General features: G+C 40.0%; 1 protein-coding gene across 1 annotated transcript in view; it reads left to right on the forward strand.

The window, feature by feature from the left end:
* Positions 1-23,437, forward strand: part of mboat2a (membrane bound O-acyltransferase domain containing 2a) — a 147,032-nt gene extending 123,595 nt beyond the window's left edge. The window contains exons 7-13 of the mRNA XM_034195294.1: positions 4,331-4,517; positions 7,677-7,869; positions 9,556-9,659; positions 9,750-9,814; positions 11,733-11,865; positions 12,680-12,831; positions 22,630-23,437. Of these exons, the coding sequence (XP_034051185.1) occupies positions 4,331-4,517; positions 7,677-7,869; positions 9,556-9,659; positions 9,750-9,814; positions 11,733-11,865; positions 12,680-12,831; positions 22,630-22,819 (1,024 nt within the window). The 3' untranslated portion in view covers positions 22,820-23,437. The remainder of the gene's footprint in view (positions 1-4,330; positions 4,518-7,676; positions 7,870-9,555; positions 9,660-9,749; positions 9,815-11,732; positions 11,866-12,679; positions 12,832-22,629) is intronic.
* Positions 23,438-24,672: the final 1,235 nt, after the last annotated feature.

The following is a 24,672-nucleotide window of genomic DNA, read 5'->3' on the forward strand; positions in this document are numbered from 1 at the left end:
CACAGGAGGACCTGGTCAATGACCTGAAGAGAGCTGGGACCACAGTCACAAAGATTACATTAGTAACACATGATGCTGTCATGGTTTAAAATCCTGCAGGGCAGCAAGGTCCCCCTGCTCAAGCCAGCACATGTCCAGACCCGTTTGAAGTTCACCAGTGACCATCTGGATGATCCAGAGGAGGCATGGGAGAAGGTCATGTGGTCAGATGAGACCAGAATAGAGCTTTTTGGAATCAACTCCACTTACCATGTTGACCAACTTGAATCATCTTTCCAAGATGATTCAAGTTGTGTGGCGTAAATTTCTATATTTTTTCCACATTGCAACATATTGCGGTGAAAGCAGTATTGCAATGTCAGGTTTTTTTCTCAATATTGTACAGCTGTGCAATAGGCCCTTGATTTCCCCTCCCAAGCTTAACACATTTGTGAAGAGCTGAGCTAGTTTTGATAAGGCCCCAAATCAAGAGGTTACCAGAGGTTTTTGTTTTAGGAAGTGTTGAACCACCATGGTCAAAATGGAGTTTGTTACAGTCTGTGGCCATTCGGTATGGAAAAGTACCCCGCCCACCATATTTTCATAAGATTACTGCACCATTAATTCACCACAGCAGTGTTGTGAGACACCTCCACCAGCTCATCCATCATCAGTATGAATTGTCAGAAAATTATGATGCCAGTATAATGTGGCAGGAAGCGTAAAGACAGTGACCGGACTTCATCATGACACAACTACAGCTTACACGTCTTCAGGGGAAAGCTGGCCAAAACCTCCTTTAAATACATATTTTCATCATTATGACATAGTGACGGACACTGATTATGAACAACTATTGCTGCTACAGATGAAGAGGAAGATTTTCTGCGGTGATCCTGATCATGTCTTGGTGGTTTCTGGGCAGCATCTGGTGGGCTTTGTGTTGTATTTCTGGCAGCTTGTTGCTGGTCTGTAGCTGCTTTTATTCCCTCACAAAATGGCAGGAACAGACATGGTTCAACAAAACTGCCAAGATTCATCAATACATCACAACTTGTCATGACGCTTCAAGATGTTAGCCAGTCTTTGAACATTTCAATAAAGTGTTGCTACACTTTGTGGGTCAGAACCAGATGATGCGTGACTATGTACTACGTTATGGTGCCTGACATTAGCAACATGTCAGTGGGACTCAACAAGTCTTGTGTTAAACATCTTTATGGTGGAAACCCCCTTTAGATTTGTAAAGGACAAGATAACTTTTTTTTTAACCTGTGGTTATAACTAAATGTTTGCAATGAATCCTCGGAGTGTTTGACTTACCTTTAACAGTTTCATTTTCTGAGAGAAATCCAGTCGATGCATGGCTGTCAGACATTTGAAGTAGGGCTCTAAATGAACCCATAGTGTTTTCTTTTTATTGCATAGTGTACTTATTAATGCATCTTGCATTTGGCAATGACTTTTTATTTGTAATATTTGCAAGGCGCAACATCCAGATTAGTTTAGATTAGATAGAATTTTATTGATCCCTTGGGAAAACTCCCTCAGGGAAACTGAGGATCCAGCAGCATTCTATAGCAGCACACAGGATAAGAAGCACACAGAGTATCAAAAGTGAAAGTAAAAAGAAACACAGTTTGCAAATATAAATATACAATATACTGTAAATCCCAGACATGCTGATCAGTAGTGGTTTACTGGCTACTAGGGCTGCAACAAACGATTATTTGGATCATCGATGAATCTGATGGGGTTTCGACACAATCGATTAATCAGATTAGCGGGGAATTTTTTTTAAATTTGCCAGGGAAACAATTTTTCTCTCCTTCCATCACTTTATTTAACAACAGAACATTATTTGAAAACTTAAAATACTTGAAAATCAACAAATAGTCAAATGTCCCTTGGCTGTTGAAATATAAAATAATAAAGAATAAAACAGTTTATAATAAAGAACAAAAATAATTATTTCAAATGGCATTGCTTTATCAAAGTGCTGAGTTGCCATAAAACAACATCAAAACATATAAATGTTATAAAATATATGGTGAAAAAAGAGGTATTTTTGTTGCTGCAAATGAGCAATTAGCATAACCAGTTAATCATAAAACCTAAATCAAAAACTGTCGCCCGACTCATTATATGTGCAACATTCTCTGTATAACTTGTAAACTATGTGGTCATTTCAGTGACACATGTGACTCATGTCTCTTTCTCTAAAATTGTATTGTAGCATTATTAGTTATTATTACTATTATTATTGTTGCTATTATTATTAATATATAAATAAAATAAATAAAAAAATATTATTTGTAATACATTTGACTCTTTTACGACAACAAACACTGAGCTATTAATTATTATACAGAAAACAAATGCACAAACATGCTGAAATGCCAGCAGCTTAATGCTAACTTTAACATTGAAACACCAGACATGCTAACGCATTAGCATCGGTGTTAGCATAAAATACATCCATCAACTGTTTCAGAAGACCATAACAGGTCAGTTTAACATAAAAAAGGTAAATATTCCTCACAAACATATGTTCTTTAGGGTTTTAGTGGGGAAAAATGAAGATAAAGTGAAATAAAACAAATGAAACCAACGAAGCAGCAGCTCGAAGCACTCCTTCATTGATTCAAGATTCAAAGCAAAGCTCGGTTGATTATATGGAAGAAACGAAACATTTGCAGTAAAACAAAGTTATTTAGCAACTAATCGATGAATAAATTAGTTGACAACTATTTTAATAATCGATTTTAATCGATTAGCTCGATTAGTTGTTTCAGCTGTACTGGCTACTGCTGTTCCTCTCATTCCCGACCTCTGTCTTCCTGTTACTCCTCCTCACCCTGAGTGAAAAGTTATACAGTCTAATGGCCTGAGGGATAAAGGTGTTTTTCAGTCTGTTGGTTCTGCACTTGGGAAGGAGCAGTCTGTGGCTAACATCGGAGACTCATGCAGCGTTGATTATAAATCAGTATATTTTAATAATATATTTAAAAAAAACACCTAGCTTGCCAAATTTCTTCAGTCTTTTTTGTTTCATTATCATAATGATAATAACATAGGTTGTTGTTGTGATTTCATTTGTATTTTAAGTGAATTGTCGGTTGTTTTTCACTCCAGTGGAGGTTACCGCATTCATTGTCATAACTTTGTTTGTAAAGTATGTTTTTTGCAAACAGTCGTCAGTAGAATACAGCTCCTCAAAGGCTTGACCAGTTTTAACATAACTAGAGTTGCTTATTGTTTATGGCTTTTATGCTGGAAGTGTGCATCAGTACCAAATATGAGCATGGGCGCAATTTGGTGGGGGATGGGGGGGACATGTCCCCCCCACCTTTTCAACCAGAGGGGACAGAATATGGTATTCTCCCCCCCCACCTTCTGACATATATGTGTGTACTTGAAACATGCTATGTCAGTCTTATGTGCAAAACCATGTCAGAATAGTATCTTTGTTTCTAAAAGTTTGTATTTTTAGCAGCATTGACTTGTTTACACCTGTTTCTTGTTTGTCACATTCGGAATTTTCTGGGACTGCATTTGCCCAGATTTGAAACCAAAAATAGTTGCCTCTAGGGACAAGTGTCTACACATAAGTATCAATGGACCATACACTAATTTACTAAATTCTGAAAGTTAGAAAAGGAAATCAGAAAAGCAATCTGGGACCTCAGAAAGCCCATCTGCAATTATTGCTTGATCTCCAAAATCAGTCTATGCAAGCGAAATTATGTTCAGTATGAGTGCTGTCATTAGTGTCACTTTGAAAATTAAATTCATGATAAGTAATTTATCCTAAACTTATGATCTGTTGTTTTTTCAAACTTATGCAAAAACAAATCTTGAGAAAAAAAAATACAGTATGCGATAGTTAATAATTATTAAGAGCCTGTTCTTTCATATTTATGAATACATTTTACCACTTTGCAGTTGTTTTTTTTTTTTTTAATGAAAACTCAACCTATTATTCTTTTTGAGTTCTATATATGTGGTGATACCTTATTTACACCAGGATGTTAATAAAATCAATGCTGGCTGTTCTCAGAATAAAGTACTTATATCCACAGTTTCAAATTGCATAAGTCAAATGGTGTCCACTTTATGGTCTTCACAAAACATTAAAATTACTGTTCTGGATGCTCAGAATGCATCTGAGCTTATCTAGAAACCGTTGGCTTCTGGGGGCCTAAAGCGGCCCCCAGACCCCCGGACTCGCACTTTGTCCCCCCAATTTCTAGTTCTAAATTGCGCCCTTGAATATGAGCACAATATAGCACTTTACATTTTGTAGGTTTTCTGATATAATTGTTCGTGTCTTTTTCCTTCCATTGTCAAGGCGGATGCCCAGCTTGTTGGAGTATCTGAGCTACAACTGCAACTTCATGGGAATCCTGGCGGGCCCCACCTGCTCCTATAACGACTACACGGCTTTTATTGAAGGCACGTGCTACCAGCGACGCCACCAAGAGAACGCCAATGGCAAAGAGAACGGGAAACACAAGCAGTGTGAACCTTCATCCAAGGTACGACAAACTGATGTAGAAATACTGCATATTTAGTGATGCTTCACACCACAGGGGTCACGACATATTGCTGCCTATTTTCTCAGAAATCCTATATCTGTTGAGCTTTCATGAGGAAGAGGAGCTCCTCTGGCTTAGGTTTTTCTGGAGGCCCTGGAGTTTTGGGTGGACCTATGTTTTACTCATTTGATGGTCTTGTCACTTTTGAGCAGTACCATGTAAAAATCTAGAAACACTGCCTTGTTATGTTAACAAACACAGAAGAATGATTGTTGAACATACAGCTTTGACCATGTAAATGGCATCCAAAAGATGAAGTAGCAAGCGACATGAAACAAACTTACATTTTGCGTAATAACCTAAAAACATTGGAAATGTATGTTCCAAAAAAAAAAAAGGCCACCAAAGACAGAATTACAATACATCACAAAATTTAACCAATATGACTCAAAAATGATTTAAAAGTAATGGATACAACTACATCGATACATGTATCCCCAAATCAATCTAAATGTACTGTGAGCTTGTCTATAGTTGGATTTTAACATTATAAATCAGTTAAGCTTATTTTGCTACTTCCATGGCTTCAAACTCTTGAAAAAGTTCAGAGGTCATCTTTCATGAAAAGAGTCACAGGAACATTAACTTTTGAGGTACAAAGAATATCAGCATGTCCCGGATAAATGTACCTATTTTAACTTTATGTTTGGTCCACAGTTGGCTAATACTGTCATAGAGGTTTGGAACAGGAAAGTTGTGCTATTGTGTGGTATTTAAGCTATGCTAGCAACAGCTGGCTTCTTTTACTGTGCTTCTTCTGTGTTGCACTTTGCGCTACTGTATGTGGTGCTGCCCCTAGTGGTGAAGAAAAGGTGACCAGAGGCAGCACATTGACACTGGAGCACAGTAGCAAAAACATGAAGAAGGTTGCTGGCTTTGCTCACTATGTATTTTCTAGTTTTATATCGAGCTTTCTTGTTCAGAGGGCTTTGTAGTGATGCTTCACATTCACATAAGCTCACAGTGATGTCCAGGTGCTGCCATGCAAGATGCTCAACTGCATACCAGGAGCAACTTCGCGATTAGGCAGCGTTTTCCAAGGGGCTGTTGTGATATTCCAGTCTGAAGTGGATTGAAACAGAGGGTCTGCCAAATAATGTCACAAGCCCACTGCTGTAACCACTTGACCATCACTTCTATAGGTCTAGATACATACAGTGAGGAAAATAAGTATTTGAACACCCTGCGGTTTTGCAAGTTCTCCCACTTAGAAATCATGGAGGTGTCTGAAATTTTCATCTTAGGTGCATGTCCACTGTGAGAGACATAATCTAAAAAAAAAAAAAAAAAAATCCGGAAATCACAATGTATGATTTTTTTTTAAAATAATTTATTTGTATGTTACTGCTGCAAATAAGTATTTGATCACCTACCAACCAGCAAGAATTCTGTCTCACACAGACCTGTTAATTTTTCTTTAAGAAGTCCTCTTATTCTGCACTCTTTACCTGTATTAATTGCACCTGTTTGAACTTGTTACCTGTATAAAAGACACCTGTTCACACAATCAATCACACTCCACCCTGTCCACCATAGCCAAGACCAAAGAGCTGTCTAAGGACACCAGGGACAAAACTGTAGACCTGCACAAGGCTGGGATGGACTACAGGACAACAGGCAAGCAGCTTGGTAGAAGACAACAACTGTTATGATGATTTATTAGAAAGTGGAAGAAACACAAGATGACTGTCAGTCTCCCTCAGTCTGGGATTCCATGCGAGATCTCACTTTGTGGGGTAAGGATGATTCTGAGAAAGCTCAGAACTACACAGGAGGACCTGGTCAATGACCTGAAGAGAGCTGGGACCACAGTCACAAAGATTACATTAGTAACACATGATGCTGTCATGGTTTAAAATCCTGCAGGGCAGCAAGGTCCCCCTGCTCAAGCCAGCACATGTCCAGGCCCGTTTGAAGTTCACCAGTGACCATCTGGATGATCCAGAGGAGGCATGGGAGAAGGTCATGTGGTCAGACGAGACCAGAATAGAGCTTTTTGGAATCAACTCCACTTACCATGTTTAGAGGATGAGAACAACCCCAAGAAAACCATCCCAACTGTGAAGCATGGGGGTGGAAAGATCATACTCTGGGGGTGCTCTTCTACAAAGGGGACAGGACGACTGCACCGTATTGAAGGGAGGATGGATGGGGTCATGTATTGTGAGATTTTGGCAAACAAAATAGTAAAGCATTGAAGATGGGTCATGGCTGGGTCTTCCAGCATGACAATGACCCCAAACACACAGCCAGGGCAACTAAGGAGGGGCTCCGTAAGAAGCATTTCAAGGTCCTGGAGTGGCCTGGCCAGTCTCCAGACCTGAACTCAATAGAAAATCTTGGAGGGAGCTGAAACTCCAAACCTGAGAGAAGATCTGTATGGAGGAGTGGACCAAAATCCCTGCTGCAGTGTGTGAAAACCTGGTCAAGAACTACAGGAAACGTTTGACCTCTGTAATTGCAAAGGCTACTGTACCAAATATTAACATTGATTTTCACAGGTGTTCAAATACTTATTTGCAGCAGTAACATACAAATAAATGAGTAAAAAATCATACATTGTGATTTCCAGATTTTTTTTTTTTAGATTATGTCTCTCACAGTGGACATGGACCTAAGATGAAAATTTCAGACCCCTCCATGATTTCTAAGTGGGAGAACTTGCAAAATCGCAGAGTGTTCAAATACTTATTTTCCTCACTGTATGGGAGAGATGCACACTGTTAGATAACACATAATTGCGCTTTAGACTGTCCATTTTCTTATGCTGTGGATAGTTTGAAAAATTGTAGTGTTAATGGAGCAGATCATAATTAGAGCATTCTTTGTTTTCTCTGGAGAAGCACAAGCGTTGACATTACAACACATTTAATTTTGTAAATGTCTCAACCTTCAAGTATTTTGAGTGTACTTATTGCTTAACAAATTAATAATTGAGTTACACTGCAAGATTGGTGTTTTTTTGTTTTTTTTTTTACCTCAACAGATAAAAGGACAAAGCAGAACACAGATGTCATAAAAAATACAAAAATGAGGAATGAGTTTGTTTTGTAGGTTTCACAGGGTTGACTCCGGTGTCTCGCTCTGTCCCCTTCACAGAATGCTGTTATCGCCAAGCTGTGTACGTGTGCCATGTCGCTGGCCATCTACCTGTCACTGTGTGAGGTGATCCCAGTGAGGCGCGCCATCGACGATGACTTTGTCTCCTCCACACCCTTTCATCTGCAAGTTGTTTATCTTTACCTGGCCATGCTGGCTCTGAGGCCAAAGTACTACTTTGTCTGGACACTTGGTGAGTTGGCATGTTGAGAAATGAAGGGTAACACTATGCAGCCATTCTCCCATCAGAGGGCCCAGTGCTCTCCACGTGAAATTCTGCCCGAAGAAGGGGTGTGCCGATGCACAAGCATCACTTTCATATCCAGGTTGACACAAAATAACCAGAACCCATAAAAATTGTAATAAATCCTACAATTGTCCAACAAATTCCTTGACATTTGCTGGACCTAAATTTCGGTCTGTGTATGATCATTTGTTGGTGAAATAGGCCTCCAGGCAAAATGTCTTTTCCTTGGTTGACCAAGATATGTTGGGGAAGATGATTGGAACAATAGTCTTCCCTAACATGTCTTAGTTAACTAAGGAAAAGTCATTTTGCCTGGAGGCCTATTCGCCAACAAATCATACCATTTGGAGTATAATGATGCCATTTGAGAGAACATGACCTTTATGCAAAGCAACCAAGAAAATAAACCCTGGGGAATGAGCAGACACAGACTGAAGTTTACGTTCAGCAAATTTCAAGGAATTTGCTAGACCTTTGTAGGATTTATTACAGTTTTTATGGCTTCCATGTTTTGATATTTTGGTGGTCGTGCACATGCTTGCAGCGAAATGGTGAAATGGCGCCCCCTTACAAATTTTCAGAAGTCCCTCCCCATTGTTTTTTTTTTTTGTTTGTTTGTTGTTTTTTGTTGTTGTTGTTGTTTTTTTTGTCATAGCCTCACAAAATTTGGTACACATATTAACCATGCTGGGACGCACGAAAAAGTCTCTTAACGTCATGGTGAAATATTGACAGGAAGTCTTCCGTTTTTGGACAGTTTTTGTTTTTGTTTTTTTGGGTCACCCTGTATATCGGAATGCCAATTTCAATAAAATGATTAATTTCATTACAAAAAAAAAAAAAAAAAAAATCCAGAAATAACTCACCTGATTGTGTCCGTTTTTGTCCTTTTCTCTTTCATTAAATCTATTCCATGTAATTTAATTTAATTTCAGATAGGCATTTAACCAACTTTCTTCATAAAAGGGAATGGGCTGATGCTTGGCCCTGGGCCATCCGACAGGCAAATACGGTATATACTTGATTAATTGGACCGACAGTAGACTGTAAAATTGTGACAATTATTTGAAAATTCATTGATGTTAAAGGTTGTAATCTTAAATTTACCTTACCATAGCTCTTTGTTTCATCCATTTATGAGTAATCAGGTTTAAACTGTGATAAATGCGTTTGGTCAGAAACGCAACCTCCTGTGTGCTGAATGTTGCACATTACAATATATTATTGCAATATTTAAAAAATATTCTCCATTTCCTGGAAGAGCTTCATTTCTTGATTCATATGAAATGTGTCAACTTGGAGTCATAAACGATCTGAACTTGGTTAAGATATGCCGCTGTTTCCACATGTGGCTCCTGTTGAAATATTCTGGCTTTGTTGATTTCGGCAGTGTTTGAAGCAGTCTGTGTGCTGGGAGTGGGAACTGGAAATCCACACTGTGATTTACCAGCATTTCCTTGTGCTGTGGCGCCCCCTAGTGCTGTGTTGTAAACTTCAGCCCTCCTTTCTTCTGAATGCCAAATATGTTTCATGTTCATCTGGTTCTCAGACTATTAAATTCTCAGCATATTCAGCTGTTCATCACTTCCTGCAGCTGCAGAGCACTCACACATTTCTTCTTGTTGCCTGCAGCTGACGCGATCAACAACGCTGCAGGATTTGGCTTCAGTGGATACGACACAGACGGATCCCCACAGTGGGACATGATATCCAACCTCAGAATTCTAGACATTGAGGTGAGGATGTTTTTATGAGATTGATTTTGCCTTTGTAAACCTCTTCTAGATCTACAGTCTAAAGATATATTGCTTTGGATCCGATTTCAGTTTGCCACCAGTTTCAAGTTGTTCCTGGACAACTGGAATATCCAGACAGCCGTCTGGCTCAAGAGGTAAATCTGTACATGGATAATAGTCATAATTTGTCTATGGATTTTGAACTGTTAATTAAGAGTCCCATCACATTGTAGTTTATCATTTATTAACACTACTGTTTGAGCAAATGTATATTTTGCAAAGGGTTTACTTACTTACATGCTGTCTTTAGCACATTATCCCCTAGAATTCTGATATCAAATACATTCCCTCCAAGGGTCGGCCGCAATTTCTTGTGGCCATGATAACTTGAAGAAAATATTTCAGATATTCCCCAAATTTTAAGTCGACATCCCAAATAAATTTATCCTGGATAATTAATTTTTGGCATTATCAGGTTCCAACAAGCCCCTCTAAGAACCATCCAATTTAAACAACAGAGTATTGATTCTTGTAACCAAAACTGATCATATTTTTGCATAATTTGAGCCTAACATCCCAAATGACTGTATCTCAGTTGAGTTTGAATTTGAGCATGATCATGTGTCACCAAGGTCCTCTAACAACTGCCCCTTCACTGAAAATAGTGTTGATTCTTGTTTTCATGGTGCCCTAAACAACATTTGCCTACTTTTTACCAAATTTGAGCTGGACGTCCTCAGTGAGCGTGTGTTTCAACCACCCATTTTACTGACCAGAGGATTGATTATTCTAATTTATTATGTTTTGGCAACTATATAATTTTTTTCCAGGTCATATCAGTAGTCTCTTTTTCAAATACTTACCCTAACCAATCTGATCCCACAAAAAAAGCTCCCCCACCAATATTTGTTCAGATGTACTTATTATTATAGGTTTAAATTATGAAAGAAGTTGGAAGCATAGCTGGTTGTGTTTATTTACACATATAGCATCAGAACAAAAATAGATGTTGCAGTGAATTTATCTACCAGAGTTGTCAAGCCACCATTGCGCCAACTGAATGTCATCGTACAAATTACCATTGAAGGCACACTCGGTACATGAGTGTGCCTTCTTGTTTTTTTTTATCTCCTGGAGGCAAATAATTATTGCTGTATCTTATTTCCGAGGCCAAAAAGACCATTGGGTATTGCAAAGGCTTTTTGTCCGTCTGTCTGTCTGTGTTCAGCATAAGTCCAGTCCTGTTACTGCCAGAGTCTTCAAATTCCCAGAGAACATTCTTGGGACACAGACCTTGGACAAGGTCAAAGATGGCTAACCTTGATGTATTTTAAGAGGTTTAAAACATTGCCTTCTGTTATAATCTGATCTGTTTCACATTTGACTGAAGTGGGTGACAGTCAATCAAAGTAGAAATGCACCGTGACATCAGTCGCTGGTCTCTTCAAAACAACTTTGTTTTGTGTGTTTATATACAAGTTTCTCATATATTATGTAAAAGCTAGCGAAAATGCTGTTTATGGAACCTATTAACACCTCTGAACTTATTTATGAGACATTTTACGGAGGTTAGCATGGTGATGTCACTTCCTATAACGACTTGCTAACCGCTTCGTTTCTGGTATATTATGTAAAAGCTAGTGAGAAATAAACACTTCTAAAACTGAAAACGCTGTTTTTGTAACCTGATAACACCTCTGGTGTCATTTACAACACATTTTGCAGACGTTAGCTTGCACAGTAACTTTGCTAACTCCAAGCTAACTTCCTGTGGGGTTACATTTGTCTCAATAGTAACCGCAAATGCACAGAGCGTGATCTACAAATACTCCTTGATTTACTCAACATGAACAAATAATTTGATATGAACATGTACAAATTATACGTAAGACAATAGGATCTTAATTAATTAAACAACTGCAAATTAGAAAGAACACAAGGCTCATACAGCAAAGGGTATTTTAGCATTGTGCTATATTTTTACTTTTCATGCTTCCAAGCATGTGGATTTCTCATTTTGGAACAAAATCTTTGTAAGCATTAATTGTAAGCTGGGTTTGTTCTGTTCCTAAGGGTGTGCTACGAACGCTGTCCGGTCAACCCCACTGCTGCCACCTTCCTGCTGTCAGCCATGTGGCACGGTGTGTACCCTGGCTACTACATGACCTTTGTCACCGGTATAGCCATGACCATGGCGGCACGTGCGGTGAGTACATGCCCTGTTCATATGTAATAAGGATTTGATCATTTACTGTGATGATGTCAGCCAGATAGGTTTGAGTCCTAATGATACCAGATGTACAAGAGAGCTCCTCGTGGAGAGGATGAGCTATTCTTTTTCAACACTCAATGCATCGTCTCGCGTTAAACTGACCTTCAAAGATACTGTCTTCTTTTTTTTTCATGGTGAAGCAGGATGATGATTGTAATCATTCATGTTTGCAGATGTAGAAGACAAAAGTCTTGCATTCCTGAATGTATTTCTGAAGTCAAATACAAAAGCTACAGCGTGTTGATTTAGTGTCATTTAGTGGTGAGGTTGCAGGTTGCATTATGCCATCGTCTTCATGTTTATCTTCTTTGACAATAGGTATTCTACCTCCCTTGCCTTCTGTTGTGATAAGCAATATGTAAAATGCTCCAGTTCACAAAAACGAGGGTTTGCAAACTTGTTAACCTGCAGTACCAACCAGTAGATGGTCTATAGGTCTATATTTGTGATCTCCACCAGCAATATTGATTTTTTTTTTTCATGTGCTGCCTGAGAGCTCTTAAGGTTCACAGCATCACTTAGCAGACCAGCAAACAGAAATATGTTTATGCAGAGGAAATGGGTAATGTAAAGTAGGATATCGCTCTAACCTCCATGTACACGTGATGCTCTTAGCGCCACTCTCTGCCAACCCAGAATCCTTCACTTTGCTCTGTGAAAGGAGTAGACGATATGGCTTTTAAAGTCGTGATGGTTTTGATCTGTCTCAGTTATAATCAGCTAATACTGCTGTGTTCTTCCCTTCTAGATAAGACACAACGTTAGACCATACTTTCTGGTGTCTGACACGTACAAATGCATGTATGATGTCATCACGTGGGCAGCTACTCAGATTGCAATCAGTTACACAGTGGTGCCATTCGTCCTGCTTGCTGTGAAGTCCTCACTCAAGTTCTACACGTACGTGTTTTCAGATTGGAGGGTGTGTGGATACAGGCTGTATGTTTACCAATGATTTTTTTTAAAAGGGTTATATGATGCACATCTATTATGTCTATATGTTTACAGTTAAAACTGTTGGGGTGTTTTTGTTAAATCATCCTCAAAATCCCACACTTGTATGGCTGGGTATGAAGAAAGTACTCTACTATCAGTTAAATTTCACCCTGACACAGCTTGTTCCAGATATTTGCAGCATAGGTCACAGTAGTCCTCATTTGGGCGTCTGTGTACCCAGTGAAACGCCCACTGAGCTGGTCTGTGGTTTGACACTTATGCAGTCTGCAGGAGTGAATTAATGGGAGAGAGCAGCTGATTTTCCTTTAAAGTAACTGCCACAAAAACATATACAACAAAAAATTTGTTGTATATTTATGTCAGGCGCCATCTCCATCTATAGGGTATTATTGGCCACAAAATCTGTTCTTACACCACCCTGTAATCTACACTCAACAAAAATATAAACGCAACACTTTTGGTTTTGCTCCCATTTTGTATGAGATGAACTCAAAGATCTAAAACTTTTTCCACATACACAATATCACCATTTCCCTCAAATATTGTTCACAAACCAGTCTAAATCTGTGATAGTGAGCACTTCTCCTTTGCTGAGATAATCCATCCCACCTCACAGGTGTGCCATATCAAGATGCTGATTAGACACCATGATTAGTGCACAGGTGTGCCTTAGACTGCCCTCAATAAAAGGCCACTCTGAAAGGTGCAGTTTTGTTTTATTGGGGGGGGATACCAGTCAGTATCTGGTGTGACCACCATTTGCCTCATGCAGTGCAACACATCTCCTTCGCATAGAGTTGATCAGGTTGTCAATTGTGGCCTGTGGAATGTTGGTCCACTTGAACTCAGCCACATGGGGTGTGCAGCCAGTACATTCTGAGTGCCAGTCCCAAGCCCGGATAAATGAGGAGGGTTGTGTCAGGAAGGGCATCCGGCATAAAACAAGCCAACCGAACTATGCAGACTCAGAATCGAATTCCCATACCGGATTGGTCGCGGCCCGGGTTAACAACGTCCGCCACCGGTGCTATTGCCCAACAGGGTGCCAGTGGAAATTGGGCTACTGTTGGGCGAAGACGACGAAGAAGAGGAGGAAAACGTTGTCACGAACAGCGGGAGAAGAAGAAAACTAGAAGGGTGGAAATGAGAGTGGGGACTTTGAATGTTGGTAGTATGACTGGTAAGGGAGAGAGCTGGCTGATATGATGGAGAGGAGAAAGGTCGACATATTGTGTGTGCAAGAGACCAAGTGGAAGGGAAGTAAGAGCAGGAGCATCGGCGGTGGGTACAAGTTGTTGTACCATGGTGAGGACAGGAAGAGAATGGTGTTGGGGTCATTTTAAAGGAAGAGTATGTTAAAAGTGTGTTGGAGGTTAAGCGAGTGTCTGACAGGGTGATGAGTGTGAAGTTGGAAATTGAAGGGGTGATGATGAATATCATCAGTGCATATGCCCCACAGGTAGGTTGTGAGATGAAGGAGAAAGAAGATTTCTGGAGTGTGTTAGATGAGGTGGTGGAGAGTGTGCCCAAGCATGAAAGAGTGGTGATAGGAGCAGACTTCAATGGGCATGTTGGTGAAGGGAACGGAAGTAATGGGTAGATATGGTATCAAGGATAGGAATGGGGAAGGACAGATGGTAGTTGATTTTGCAAAAAGGATGGAAATGGCTGTGGTGAATACCTACTTTAAGAAAAGGGAGGAGCACAGGGTAACATATAAGAGTGGAGGAAGGTGCACACAGGTGGACTACATTCTTTATAGGAGATGCAAGCTAAAAGAAATCACAGACTGTAAGGTGGTAGCAGGAGAGAGTGTCACTAGACAGCACAGGATGGCTGTTTGTAGGATGACTTTAGAGGTAAAGAAGAAGAAGAGAGTGAGAGCTCAACAAAGGATCAGATGGTGGAAGCTGAAGGAGGAAGACTGTTGTGTGAAATTTAGCGAGCAGGTGAGAGAAGCACTGGTTGGAGGGGAAGCAATTTTGGACAACTGGAAAAGTACTGCAGATGTGGTGAGGGAGACAGCTAGGGCAGTACTGGGTATGACATCTGGACAGTGGAAGGAAGACAAGGAGAATTGGTGGTGGAATGAAGAGGTCCAGGAAAGCATAAGGAAAAAGAGGTTGGCAAAAAAGTTTTGGGATAGTCGGAGAGATGAAGAAAGTAGACAGGAGTACAAGGAGATGCGGCGTAAGGCGAAAAGAGAAGTGGCAAAAACAAAGGAAAAGGCATATTGCGAGCTGTACAAGAAGTTGAATAGTAAGGAAGGAGAAAAGGACTTGTACCGATTGGCCAGACAAAGGGACAGAGCTGGAAAGGATGTGCAGCAGGTTAGGGTGGTAAAAGATGCACATGGTAATGTGCTGACAAGTGAGGAGTGTGTGCTGAGAAGGTGGAGGGAATATTTTGAAGAGTTGATGAATAAAGAAAATGAGCGAGAGAAAAGGCTGGATGATGTAGTGAGAGTAAATCAGGAAGTACAAGAGATTAGCAAGGAAGAAGTGAGGGCTGCTATGAAGAGGATGAAGAGTGGAAAGGCAGTTGGTCCAGATGACATTCCAGTGGAGGCATGGAAATGTCTAGGAGAGATGGCAGTAGAGTTTCTAACCAGATTGTTTAATAAAATCTTGGAAAGTGAGAGGATGCCTGAGGAATGGAGACGAAGTGTGCTGGTTCCTATTTTCAAGAACAAGGGTGATGTGCAGAGCTGCAGTAACTACAGAGGCATAAAGCTGATCAGCCACAGCATGAAGTTATGGGAAAGAGTAGTAGAAGCTAGGCTTAGAAACAGGTGAAGATCTGTGAGCAGCAATATGGTTTCATGCCGAGAAAGAGCACTACAGATGCAATGTTTGCTCTGAGAATACTGTTGGAAAAGTACAGAGAAGGACAGAAAGAGTTACATTGTGTGTTTGTGGACTTAGAAAAAGCTTATGATAGGGTGCCAAGAGAAGAGTTGTGGTATTGTATGAGGAAGTCTGGAGTGGCAGAGAAGTATGTTAGGGTAGTACAGGACGTACAAGAATAGTGTGACAGTGGTGAGATGCGCAGTCGGAATGACAGACTCATTCAACGTGGAGGTGGGATTACACCAAGGATCAGCTCTGAGTCCTTTCTTGTTTGCAGTGGTGATGGACAGGTTGACGGATGAGATCAGACAGGAGTCCCCATGGACTATGATGTTTGCAGATGACATTGTGATCTGTAGTGAGAGTAGAGAGCAAGTTGAGTCTAGTCTGGAGAAGTGGAGATATGCTTTGGAGAGAAGGGGAATGAAAGTCAGTAGAATCAAGACTGAGTACATGTGTGTGAATGAGAGGGAGCCCAGTGGAATAGTGCAGTTACAAGGAGTAGAAGTGGTGAAAGTAGATGAGTTTAAATATTTGGGGTCAACTGTTCAAAGTAATGGAGAGTGTGGTAGAGAGGTGAAGAAGAGAGTGCAGGCAGGGTGGAGTGGGTGGAGAAAGGTGGCAGGACTGATTTGTGACCGAAGAATATCAGCAAGAGTGAAGGGGAAAGTTTACAAAACAGTAGTGAGATCAGCTATGTTGTATGGTTTAGAGACAGTGGCACTAACAAAAAGACAGGAGGCAGAGCTGGAGGTGGCAGAGCTGAAGATGTTGAGGTTCTCTTTGGGAGTGACAAGAATGGACAAGATTAGGAATTAACATATTAGAGGGACAGCTCAGGTGGGATGGTTTGGAGACAAAGTCAGAGAGGCGAGATTGAGATGGTTTGGAAATGTGCAGAGGAGGGACCCAGGGTATATAGGGAGAAGGATGCTGAGGATGGAGCCACCAGGCAGGAGGAGAAGAGGGAGACCAAAGAGGAGGTTCATGGATGTGCTGAGAGAGGACATGCAGGTGGTTGGTGTGACAGAGGAAGATACAGAGGACAGGGTGAGATGGAAACGATTGATCTGCTGTGGCGACCCCTAACGGGAACAGCCGAAAGACAAAGAAGAAGAAGAAGAAGAAAGAATGTTGGTCCACTCCTCTTCAATGGCTGTGCGAAGTTGCTGGATATTGGCAGGAACTGGTACACGCTGTCGTATACGCCGGTCCAGAGCATCCCAAACATGCTCAATGGGTGACATGTCCGGTGAGTATGCCGGCCATGCAAGAACTGGGACATTTTCAGCTTCCAAGAATTGTGTACAGATCCTTGCAACATGGGGCCGTGCATTATCCTGCTGCAACATGAGGTGATGTTCTTGGATGTATGGCCAACAGTGGGCCTCAGGATCTCGTCACGGTATCTCTGTGCATTCAAAATGCCATCAATAAATGCACCTGTGTTCTTCGTCCATAACAGACGCTTGCCCATACCATAACCCCACCGCCACCATGGGCCACTCGATCCACAACATTGACATCAGAAACCGCTCACCCACACGACGCCACACACGCTGTCTGCCATCTGCCCTGAACAGTGTGAACCGGGATTCATCCATGAAGAGAACACCCTTCCAACGTGCCAAACGCCAGCGAATGTGAGCATTTGCCACTCAAGTCTGTTACGACGACGAACTGGAGTCAGGTCGAGACCCCGATGAGGACGACGAGCATGCAGATGAGCTTCCCCTGAGACGGGTTTCTGACAGTTTGTGCAGAAATTCTTTGGTTATGCAAACCGATTGTTCCAGCAGCTGTCCGAGTGGCTGGTCTCAGACGATCTTGGAGGTGAACATGCTGGATGTGGAGGTCCTGGGCTGGTGTGGTTACACGTGGTCTGCGGTTGTGAGGCTGGTTTGGATGTACTGCCAAATTCTCTGAAACGCCTTTGGAGACGGCTTATGGTAGAGAAATGAACATTCAATACACGAGCAACAGCTCTGGTTGACATTCCTGCTGTCAGCATGCCAACTGCACGCTCCCTCAAATCTTGCGACATCTGTGGCATTGTGCTGTGTGATAAAAACTGCACCTTTCAGAGTGGCCTTTTATTGTGGGCAGTCTAAGGCACACCTGTGCACTAATCATGGTGTCTAATCAGCATCTTGATATGGCACACCTGTGAGGTGGGATGGATTATCTCAGCAAAGGAGAAGTGCTCACTATCACAGATTTAGACTGGTTTGTGAACAATATTTGAGGGAAATGGTGATATTGTGTATGTGGAAAAAGTTTTAGATCTTTGAGTTCATCTCATACAAAATGGGAGCAAAACCAAAAGTGTTGCGTTTATATTTTTGTTGAGTGTACATTAACATCCTAAAAGCTATATAATATGATCTTTTTAAATAAAAATACTAGTGGCTTTGGTGGCCACCAGACATAGTCTTAGGAAATAAAAGAAACTGATAAATAAGCTTATTTCTGGCTATTGTATTTTCCGGAATATATGTCGCATCTGTGCAAAAATGCACCATGAAGAAAAACATATATACATTGTTGTATAAGCTGCATTTGTTTTTGAAATATGGTGCTACTCCTTCTTGCAACAAGAAGTGAAATGGATGTAATTGGCACATTATAATGCATGTTAATGCATTATCACGCATTAGCAAGCAGAAGCTAACAGGCTAATTAGCGTTATTGTATGAGGCAGATAGAACACAAGCGTAAATTGCTTCTTGCTGCCACTGAACACCCAGAAACATGAAGAAGCGAGGCAGATAGAACACAAGCGTAAATTGCTTCTTGCTGCCACTGAACACCAGAAACATGAAGGAGCTAAACATGTACATGTTTACATCATGAAAATTAAATAAACCTCTTAAAACAACAGAATATTTTCAAGATTATAGTTAGTTTGACCTTAACCTAGCTCACCCTCCTCATTGTAGTTCTGCCTGTCTCACAAAGTGCAAAAAATCTGAGTGCCAAGCAGTATGAAGATTATTCCACAGTGTATCAAGATTATTCCCTATTGTAATTCAAGAGTCTTTCATCTTATGAGCATGATTTCTTTTTTTTCTTTTTTTTTTTTCGCTCATTCTCAGGATCTGAATGAGGTGGATGTGCTAGGTTGTCATTTTCAACTTCTTGTATTCCAGTGATTGCCAGACAGTTTAATGGTGCCTTACTGTCACCTTCGGTATACAGTAGCACTTTGTCACACATGTAGATAGTTGTGGCAGTAGATGGTAATGCAGTATAGTTTGACATATAAGCCAATTCAAAGTATAAGTTGCAGGTTCTCCTAAACAAATAATAATAAAAAAAAAAATCCAAACTTATACTCTGGAAAATACAGTACATGTAACTTCAGCCACAGCAGCTCCTAATTTCCAACAGTTAATGCATTAACTGTATCATAGTGAGCCTTAGAACTTTTCAGCCTACCCTTGTAAGATTATTCCCTGCAACCATACAAGAAATGGCCAGTATGTAGCAGAAAAGTGTATGATATATTACCTAAGCAAAACAAATTAGCTTTTTGGATTCATCTGATCAAAATTTAAATAAGTGGACTGCATTTATAGAGCACTTTTCCATCTGCATCAGAAGCTCAGAGCGCTGTACAATTATGCCTCACATTTACCTATTCATGCAAGGTGCTCGCTACACACCGGGAGCAACTAGAGGCTTAAGAACCTTGTCCAAGGGCCCTTAGTGATTATTCGGTCTGGCTGGATGCCCTTTTAATTGGGAGATGGGGATGAGATTTGGACACAAGATGGTAGCATTCTTTGTTTTTGCTTTATTATTTGTTAAATGGAAATGGAAGGGGATGGATCTATCCATCCATTCATCCATCAAATTGCCCTCTTTTCTCCTTGTCAAGCTATAGCTACTAACAAGACAGCTTAATGAGCGAAGGCTTAGGAGGATAAATGAGGAGGAAATAAAATGAATGGTTTTAAAGCTGCCCAGCCACTGTCATGAAATAAAAGCCCAACAATGGCCACTGTTAGCTGAATGAGGGCGACGGTAAATCAGCATGTGCCTGCAAGACACACTGTGTAAAGCAACCATAAAATCAAACACGAAGTGAAATCACCTGGACAACCCCGTGTTTAACGGGCTGATTAGTCTGCTTCAACTCAAATTGGTGAAGATGACACAAGCCTGACGCTAAATTGTATAATTACCAATAAAACTACACATGGCGTTACCTAAATGAGCTGGGGCATAATATCAGCAGTAGCTGAAGAACTCTTGAAAGTTTTCTTCACTGCTCATTGCTAGAAATAAATTGGATACCTTTTAACTGGCCAGCTGAGGGTGTACGAGGTGCAACAGATGCATCAGTCCCACTAGTACACATCCAGTGGAGTTTCTTGCTTTAATACACAGTTCATGTTGCATATCCAGGCCCAATATTGAACATGACACACTTAGAAAATTAATGCTACAATAAACTACTGCTCACACAAGGGGAAATCAATACTCTGAGCTCCTGCTTTGTTGAAGCAAAGAGCAAAATTATCTGCTGCTGACATTCCTGCAGCAATTTAATTTGGCTGACATCTTAACCCGTGACAACTACTACTTACTACTTCATAATTAAACAATACTAGCATGTTGCCCATGGGGATCCATCGGCTCTAGATTGGGTAGTATTTATAAAATAGGTAGTTGACATTTTTCAAGGGTGGTAATAAATTAAGTAAAGCTTGTATAATGACTTGGAATGGCGTCAAGAGTCCACATTGTTTTTACAATGGTAGACCTCAACAATTTTTAGAAGAGGAACTCAAACCTTTTATTTCCTGTTATGTAATTTTTTATGATAATTTACTGTCTTAATGTATTTATAAATTGTTTAGGTTCTTGTTATCATGACACACTATTATCATTATTATTGTTATAAGTATTATTTTATTTTATTATTACTTCTCTTTTGTCATTTAAGTTTTAAGTGAACCACAATGGAAACTTTCTTGTGTCATCCATGTATTTTTAGCATATTTACAATTATATTATGTACTTATATTGAACTTACTATGTAAAATCACGCATGCACTCACGCTTTTAATATAAAGATGGTTTACCGCCCCCTTCTGGAATGGCGGGTGAGTCCAGAATGTAGTTAGCAACATCCATTGTTCAGTGTTGTTAGATAATGTCTGTAGCGTCTCCAAAAATATTAGTTCTATTAACGTTCCGTTTTGGCAGTGTTCATCCTTGACCCAAATTACATAAGCATACCAAATGGCAAATGTCAGCTCTCCGCAGTTTCTCCCTGATCGAAGTTACACACACGCACGCATGGAGGGCTTTTTGTCTTTATCGCATTCTGCCACAAGCAGGTGCTTCTGTTGTGGTGGAAGACATCTAACACAATACACTTTTCACTAATGGTAACGGAAACATGACACTTAACTAAACTGACGAAACCAATTGAACAAGAAAAACACAATAAATCAATAACACAAACAACACTGCTAAAAACCCCAAAACCCCATGGTGTATTGCAGCATAACGTCCATTGTTTACTGGTTAGCTAAAATTGCTGATTTCTTCAAAAATATTTGTCTTGCCAACTTTACATTTTCACAGTGTTAATCCTTGACCCAAAATACACAAGCATACCAAACGGCAAATGTCAGCTCTCCCCGGTTTCTGCGTGATCAAAGCCACATACACGCACACACGCATGCACACAGAGACCACTTGGCTATTATAATATAGGTGGCCCTTAAAATTTCACAAAACTAACTACATTTAGCTTCTACCTAAATCCAAACATTATAATGTAGGTGCTTTTTTTTTTAGCATGTTGTAAAATTACAGCTCATTTTAATGAAAGAACTATTTATCTGGGGGAATTCCATGGAAAATATTATCTCTTCCTATATCGCCAATGTGTAGACAAACTGCAGGAGGAAGCATGTTTGCATGTATGAGGCTTTGAGGTTACATGTGACCTGACTTGGTCCTTCTCAGCTTTATCACTGAAATACCTCGGTGTGTACCTCGGAACCTGTGACCCCATCCTGAATACTGTCTCCTGTGGGCTATGAAATCCAAAGCTTTGGGTTTGACAAAAAGGCGTGGCCAAGACAAATGATGCTTTAAAAAAGTTTCAATAAATCATTTGAATACTGTTTAATTTAACAGAAAATCCATGAGAGATGTTCCCAAGATAAAAATGATGTCAACCAAAATGGACAGCAGTTGGACTCATCTGGCTGAGAAAGCAATTTTACTTTTTTTTATTACTCCGCAACAAAGTTGAGTGGAGGTAATGTTTTCGCCCCTGTTTGTTTGTTTTTTGTCTGTTTGTGAGCAGCCTGTAACCCACAATTTTTCATATATCATGATTTGTTTTACACATGGGTTCATATCCTGATAGGCAAGAACTGATTCAGTTTTAAGGCCACAGAGCAAAGTCAAAATCTTGGAAAATTGGAAAAATCCCTATCCTTTGACATTGAACACATTTTCAAAAGTTCATAACTCTGTAAAAAAAAAAAGATCAAATTTCTTTCATATTTGAGAGCATTGTGTAGGATGGTAACCTTTATTGACTGACAATGTTTTATGTGGATCTGATCGAGATTACAGATTTTGTGGCCATTTAAATTTCAAATAGAAAACCCCTTTTAATGTATATTTTTCATTATATCTCAATCAAATGTGCCAGAGTCACTCTCATATTTTGAAAGTGATGTGCAGACTGGCAGGCAAAAATTTTATTTTATTTTATTGCCAAAAATTGATCCAGATCTGATCTGGATTGTGGATTTTGTGGACATCTGAATTTAACATTGAAATGCCCATTTGGTGCTGTAGTTTTATTTTCGTATTACGATGCCCTCTATCGACTTCTCACTTTGGGGTGTCCGTACAGGTCCTGCTACTTCTGCTTACATATCCTGTGTCTGCTGGTGGTACTGGCCCTGCCCGTAAAATCGAAACACCGGCAGGTCAAAGAGCAGCAGGACGGCCTCCAGAAGGACAGCCAACAGGTCTCCCAGACAGACCACAACAGGAGCCACTCATCCACAGACAACTGCAACCAGAAAGTCAAAGCCACATGAGGCTCAGGACAGCGACGCACAGTCCCTTAAGCAGCAGAAACGACGAGATGAACTGGAAAATACAGAGAGCTGGAGCAAACCAAATACTGGGACGCACTGAGATCCAAACAGGCAGAAAACACAATTCAACAACTTGTCAAATATTCCAGCAGGGACTATGACGGCAATGATATTTCTGACACTGATGAAAGAAAATCAGAGCAGACAAAGGAAAGAGACTTAATCCTAATTGACCAGGATAAGGTCAAATGACTTCTCAGCTGCCTTAAACCCTCTATGTACTTAGCAGGTGAAAGAACGGCTCAGATGGTCCGCTGTGCAAAGCCGAACACCGTTCCACCGGGCTGGTGTGGGGTTGTCCAACAGGAGAGCAGTATGTGGAGGGTTTTTGTCATTATCTGGACACAAGGCTCTGTGAGGTGGGAGGAATATTAAAAAATATGTTTGTGTAAAAATAAATAAACCTTTATCATCAGCTGCCAATGTCAAACAGGCATTAGGATCCTCAAAACTTTGATTTCTACGTCTTTTTAAATGTCTGTATTCCGGAATAATTCGCACTGTATGTGTTTTGTATTTAGATGTTTGTGAAAAACTTTAAAATCGATTTGAATTCTTTTTTCTTTTTTTTTTTCTGGGATGACCCGGTGATGTAATTTCAGATCTCATCTACCCTGCAACAGTGGAAAGTCTCGAAATAGTTTGAATGACTAAAAATGAATTTCGGTATCTTTTCGTAGTTTTCATACCTGCTGCTTTTTTGGGTGGAGGGGGTTAACCATACATCATTGGTTACAGCTCAGTGTCTGTTTCAAAGGGAGTATGCCTGTTGTGATTTTACAATTTTTTTTTTTTTTTTTTTTTTTTTTTTTTTTTTTTTTTTTTTATAAATACAAATGTGTGATTGTTGTTGAATTTGTTTTATGCAGTAATGTCACACTACAGATATCTATTAAAATCTGAATTCCCGAACAGTAAAATTCTAACAGTTAAACATACACGCTTAAATGACTTGTACATTGTGCTCGCAACTAATATTTAATTATATATTATCAAATTCACTAAAGGGTCTTGTAACTTGCAATTCTCGAGCATATTGAATGTTTCTAAATTAATGAACGCGGCATTCAGGCTACAAGTTTGCATTTGTCTGTGAGAAGCTATTATTTCTGTATGTGACTTTAATAATAATGTAGTGACCAGCTGTGGTCTGGTGTCATATTATGTGTGGTGTTAAACATGGGATCTTTCAGGGTGGATTTACTGTAATGGTGTAAGAAACACTGGTTGTTCATGGGATTTTTTTTGGGGGGGGGGGGGGGGGGGGGGGGGGGGGGGTCGTCCACTGCTCACCTGAACCCTGTTTATTCCACCAATGAACAATGATGACACAAAAGTTAAAACGGACACCCATGTCATACTTCTGTATCGTTATACAATTTATGCAGTGGTGGGCAACGCTAAACTAAAAGTTAGCTTCCGTAACTGCTAATCCGCTAACTAAAAGTTATCTGTGATAACGCTAAACTGCTAAAACATTTATCTGATGCTGCAACTGGCTGCTAATTTTTATTATAATAAAAATTTTGCTTTTGCTGGATGTTTTGGCTGTAAAACCCTGAAAAACAGATCTGAAGAGTGCAAATTTGAATATGTTAAAATGTGACAATCAGATGATTAGCAAGATGCACATAAAAAAATAAAATGAACAAATTCAAATAATAGTTTATTCACAGCACTGGAAGTATTAAACGAATAAGAAGTATTTTTAAAAATACACATGGAAAATAATTAAAATCTAATTAATGCATTTACTTCCCGCCCCTCCATCTTCTTGAAGTGATACTTGGTAC

Source organism: Thalassophryne amazonica, chromosome 19 (genome assembly GCF_902500255.1).
Source record: "Thalassophryne amazonica chromosome 19, fThaAma1.1, whole genome shotgun sequence".
Classification (NCBI taxonomy): Eukaryota; Metazoa; Chordata; class Actinopteri; order Batrachoidiformes; family Batrachoididae; genus Thalassophryne; species Thalassophryne amazonica.